This window comes from Panthera uncia (genome assembly GCF_023721935.1).
Source record: "Panthera uncia isolate 11264 chromosome D3 unlocalized genomic scaffold, Puncia_PCG_1.0 HiC_scaffold_8, whole genome shotgun sequence".
Lineage (NCBI taxonomy): Eukaryota > Metazoa > Chordata > Mammalia > Carnivora > Felidae > Panthera > Panthera uncia.
The window spans coordinates 85,732,889-85,738,242 of record NW_026057586.1 but is presented as its reverse complement, the minus strand read 5'-3'; the positions used below and the strand labels follow the sequence as shown (position 1 = coordinate 85,738,242).

Here is a 5,354-nt window from a genome sequence, read left to right as displayed (position 1 = left end):
CTGGCCCTGGCCTCACGGCGGGCCTTTGCCCGCCCTCCTGGCTCAGCCGCCACCAGAGGGCGCTCGGCCCGGGCCTCTAGCCGAGCTGCGCGCCCAGCGGAAGGCCCGCTCTGGAGACCCCTCTTCCCAGGAAGCGTGGGTGCCTGGATGGCACGTGGCCTGGGAGCCAGGCCACCAGCCCCGGTCAGACGGGGTGGCCGGGGTCTCGGGGGGCGGCGCCAGTCCCTCCGACCGAGGCTGGTCTCCGCCCTAAGGGCCCGCCGCGGTCCGGTCGCACGCCTTCTTCTCTCGGGGACCCCCGGGGGTGGGGGGGCCACCCCACCTACCGCAAGCCCCTCCCCCCGCCCCGGTCCGGAGCGCTTCGGGGAGCCACGCCCATGCCGCGTCCCCCGCTGTCGTGCCCACGGAACAGACGTGGTCACCGAGTCCGCCCCACCTCCCTCGTGCCCGGCTCCAGGCTGAGCCACGCGGTCCGTCCTTGGGGGCCCCCCCAGCCCAAGGTCGCTGCGGGGTCGGGGGTGGGCGGCCCCGCCCGGTCAGAGCGCCGCGGGCCCCAGGAGGAGCTGGAGCTGCACGCTGGACGTGAAGCGGCGGCTGGGCCGGCCCAGGCTGCAGTGCAGGGTGGTCCGGAAAGTGCTCCTGGCGCGCTTGGGGAAGATGATGGTGGTGCTGCGGAAGTGCAGGGCGCGGGGCCGTGGCTCCAGGGTCAGCTGGCTGCGGTAGTTGCGCCACGTGCAGTTGGGCGCCGCCACGATGGTCTCGCTGTAGGCCGTGACCGTGGGCACGGGCGCGTAGAAGACATTGTCCCGGAAGTGCCTCTCGGAGGCGTACTTGACCTCGGAGTTGCAGCTGGGGCGGGGCGGGCGGGAGAGGCAGGGTGAGCCCGGGACGGGGGCGGGCCCGTCACCCCGGGCCCCCCCCCCCCCCCCCCCCCGCCCCCCCCCCCCCCGCCCCCGCGCGGTCCAGGGCCGGGAGCTCCGTGAACCGGACCCTCCACACCACCGGGCTCTTCCCAGATGTCGAGGCCACAGGCCAAAGAAGGGCAGAGGGGGCTTGCCAGCTTGGAGAAAGGGCTCGAAAGAGGTGGGACCGCTCAGTGCAACAGGTGACCCCGATTGGATGCCGAGTTGGGCTAAAAGTATGCCCTAAGAGGACATTTGGGGACAACGGATGAAACGTGACTGTGCAGGGAGGAGGAGGGCGGTGGGGTTCTGCCCTCGACGGTGCTGAGCTTGATGGCCTTCTGTCACTACGTGAGAGGATGTCCCTGTTCTTAGGAGGGCACTAGATCTAGGATGCCATCAACTTCCTCTCAAATGGGTCAGAAAAAAAGTTTCTTCTACGTAGAGGGGGAGAGTTTGCAGATGTCCGAGCAAACGGGCCAAAATGCAAACCAGTGAATCCGTTTAACGGAGCACACGGGGGCTCCTTGTCCCCTCCCTGCAACTTTTCTGAAAGTTGGAAGTGACATCAAAATAAGTTTCCCCCAAAAGCAGCCTCAGCACCCCCTAGATGAGCGACCCCCTCCCTACGAGTGACCAGCAGCCCCTGTCAGTGGCCCACACCCCCTGCTTCCAGAACTCCCAGAACCAATCTGGAAGCAAAAATCGCCCAAGGGTGGGGATTTTAGCCTCGTCCCCCACCCCACCCCTACAGGTGATGGGCTCCCCTCGATCCTCACCGCACCCCCACAGATAAGCCCCCCACCCCCACCACACCCCCACAGATAAACTCCGCATCCCCCACCACACCCCCCACAGATGATAAGCCCCCATCCTCCACCACACCCCCACAGATAAGCCCCCCGTCCCCCACCACACCCCCATAGATGATCAGTTCCAGAAGGGAACAAGGCAGCCCTCATCCACCCTCGAGGGGGCGGCTGAAAATCTCAGTTGGCATTTAAATAACGAGGGGAGAACAAACTGTAGAGTAGAGCCATCTGTCTCCTGCGACCACATCCAGAGCTGGAGGGGCAGGAGGCAGGGTCTCCCTGGCTGGCCCAGGGTGACGTGGACAAATCCGTCTGAGAGTCCTGCGGCTATGCGGGCGAGACCCATGGCCCCTGGACTCCACCTTCTGGAACGCTGAGCCTCAGAAGCCCTCTTAGGAGGGCAAATCCGTGGAGGAAAGCTCCCGGCGGGGTCACCTAACCCAGATGTCCTGCACGTGGGACACCCCTAAGCCACGTGCAGTGCAAGGACTCCCGAGTAGACAAAGGAGAACTACGGTCCCAGGAACACAGACGAAGCCCGCATTCACGTGACCCCTGGGGCAGCCTGCGCTGAAAAGGGGGTCCCACGTTGCCTGCGTGGTTCAGTCACAGATACCAGAGAAATCTGGCAGGACGGGAGGAGGGAGGGAGGGAGGCACGTCGGGCGTGTGAGTGTTGGCCACGGTGCATTCTGGAAGGTTGGATTAAAATAAAATCAGCCAGACTTGGGGAGAAGGGTGGTGGGGATGTGGCCGGAAGCAGACCGGGGACAGAGAAGGGACCCTCGGGTCACAGTCTCTTAGAATCAGTTCATCTGTGGCCACGTACACGGTCTTGCCTCCTCAGGGAGCAGCGCTCAGAGTCGGGGGGAGCCTGCTGGGCCCGCAGGCCGGTCCCCGCACCCTAGACAGCACCGGCCGCGCCCCCGCCCCGCCCAGCAGCCCCACTCACCGGATCTCGTGCGTGGGCTCCGGGTGCACCTCAATGCTCTCCCCGAAGGACACAGGCAGCATCCGGGGCCTCATCTCGAGCGCTGGGGAACTCGGGGGCAGGGCCGGGGGCTGCGGGGAGAGCCACGGACACGGGGTTACGCAGCCCTTTGGGACTGTGGCCTCAGCTCCCCACTGGGCACAAGGGGGCCGCCCCAGCCCTGGGTCGGTCCAGAAGCCTGCCCTGTGGGGTCCCTGGCACGGCCCACGGCTCCCCACCCACCGGCCTGCCCCCCCCCCCCCCCCGCACCCCCCGGCCCTCCCCCCGAGTTCCCCGGGGGGGGCCCCGGTGCCCCCCCCCCCCCCCCCCCCCCCCGGCCCCCCCCCCCCCCCCCGGTTCCCAGACACCCACACGCAGGGATGTGGGAAGGGCCTCTTTCTGCAACCCCCAGCTCACACCACACGGGAGGGGTCTGAGCTCAGGGCCCCGCAGGCCGCCCTCTGGTGACGCCGTAGCTGGGAGCTCGTGAGACGCTGAAACCGGGTGGTCCTCGCTCCTGACCCTGCCTAGCGCAGCCCAAGGCTGAGGGCAGCACCCGCCCCCTGCTCCCCGGGGCTGTGATACATCTGCTGGGAGGGACACGCAGGTGGGAACATCCTCTGGGAACATCCTCGGGAAGTGGCTGAAACCTGACTCATCAGGTAGCTCACGGCGGTCCCCTCGGGGCTCGGCCACAACCTCAAGCCATACTTCACCCCATTCCTTAGGTCAGAGACGTTGGGACCCCGGCTGCAGGGGGGCGGGGCCTGGAGCCGGGGCCTGCACATGTCCGCACGCCAGCACTCAGCCCTCTCTCCTCCCTCGTTTACTTCCCAGCGTGGCCAGCGAGGCTCAAACACCAGCCCGGCCGTCCGCGAGCTGCAGCCCTCTGCCGTCCCCCTGTGTGCGGGCAGCCACGCTTCCCAGCCCCCTGTGGGGGAGGGGCGCACACAGGTGCCTGTGACACGTGTCACCTCCGGGCCCGGGATGTCACGCCAGCGTGAGGGCCTCTGCGGCCAACCTTGCCTTCTGGCGGAAGGCTCAAGATGGAGGCCGTGTCGCCTGAGACCCCCCAGTTCCTCTGAAAGGCAGACCACCGGGGTCTCGACATCACGGTCAGCCCGCGACGAACACGGAGGGACGGCCAGAAGGAAACCTCTGCCGTCTGGGTACCACTGCACATTCGGGCATGTTTGTTACACAGCATTACCCGGTGTAAGTAGCCCAGGCCGTGTAACCGTCGTCCCCACACCAGGCCACCCCCCGGCCCGCGTCTGCTCTAACTCCACGGGCCCACGCCGAGCACTCGGTGAGCTCGGGCGGGGGACACGGCTGTGGGTCTTTCCTTCGGCTCACGTACTGAGCGCCTATGTGCTGTCCTGGGGTCCGCGCTCTGCTGCCACGGTGAACGGAGAATTCGGTGTCCTTGCTCCTATGGGGCTCGCCGCCTGGATCCTCCTCTAGTCTGCAAATGGTCCCCCAAGCAGGCTAACATCCCAACTGTGGTGAGGGCTGCAGGCACTGGGGCTCCGAGGGCCCCGGGAAGAGGGGGCGTTGACCATCGGGAGATCGAGGAGGGCTTCCCCGCAGAAGTGACCCCTGACGTGGGATCTCAAGGACGAAGAGGAGTTGAACCCTGGCCCCACGGGTCACGTGTCCTGGGACCCAGCCCCGCACGGCACCCGACACCAGCACACCTCCTGCCCTGCTCCGCCTGCTGGGACCCACCGGGGAGGGGGACAGGGGGAGCCGAGTCCCCCGGGTGCCCGTCCGTCACTGCCCAGTCCCCGGCCCCTGCTGTGTCCCCTTTCCACGTGCACTCTGAACGGGCTCAGTCTTCAGAACTGACTCGCCTTCCTTTTCGCTCCAACGCCTGCCGGAGCCCCGCCCGAGGCGGGTCTGTCCTCGAAGCCTGGGGTCACGTGTAAATCACGTGCCTACACCTGACCCACTCGGAGGGAGCTTTTCAGTGCCCCTCCTGAAACCCCCACGCTCTGGGGACGCTGCTCTTGGGCTGCCCTGCCCTCGGCGGTGGCCGCTTAGCTGCATGGGGTGACCGCGGTTTAACCTGATGAAAAACCGGCAAATGACAGATCCCGTTCCTCGGTCGCCCTGGCTGCACTACGAGTGCTCACAGGCACAGGCGGTCGTGGTCCGTTGCAGATCTAGAACATTCTCCCTACGGCAGGATGCTCTCTTGGACCATACCGTCCTAAAGGGTATTAGTTTACCTACTGTTTGGAGGGACCTCGTACACAGGAGTGAGGGCTCAGCCCGCAGGCCAGCCCCCGCCCCTACGGGGGACAAGACGGGACCGACTTGAGATTTCCTGTTCCCGTCCCCCCCACCGCCCAGGTCCTCCCGGCCCTCGCCTGGATGAGGATAAGTCACAGCGGCCGGCCGATGCTTTCCGAGCTCCGTGCGTTCACTCATCCACAGGAGAGCTACGTTGGACCCCCATTTTATAGATGCTGAAACAGAGGCCCAGAGTGACGAACTTGCTCGAGGCCGTACAGCCAGGAAGAGGCAGAACGAGGGTCCGAACCCTGGGGTCTGGCTCCACGGTCCCACGATCTCACTCCTGCTCCCGGGCTCTCTCTCTCACCCGTGGGACCGGCACCGGGGCCCCAGGGCCTGCCCTGTGACGACGCTCAGAGCAGGCTTTGCCCTT

At 66.5% G+C, this 5,354-nt stretch overlaps 1 protein-coding gene across 1 annotated transcript; it reads right to left on the bottom strand.

Annotated features, from left to right (window-relative positions):
- Nucleotides 1-231: 231 nt before the first annotated feature.
- On the bottom strand, nt 232-2,769 carry RFLNA (refilin A). Its single transcript, XM_049619504.1, has 2 exons — nt 2,666-2,769; nt 232-849 (listed from the first exon to the last, which is right to left on the bottom strand). Exons 1-2 carry the CDS (start codon nt 2,737-2,739, stop codon nt 537-539), a joined length of 387 nt encoding a protein of 128 aa, XP_049475461.1. The 5' UTR covers nt 2,740-2,769; the 3' UTR covers nt 232-536.
- Nucleotides 2,770-5,354: the final 2,585 nt, after the last annotated feature.

Excerpts from the sequence above, each read along its gene's own strand:
- RFLNA (XM_049619504.1), bottom strand. The coding sequence starts at position 2,739 with ATGAGGCCCCGGATGCTGCCTGTGTCCTTCGGGGAGAGCATTGAGGTG. Across the intron at positions 850-2,665 it reads GAGCCCACGCACGAGATCCG|CTGCAACTCCGAGGTCAAGT; the intron begins GTGAGTGGGGCT and ends GCCCCGCCCCAG.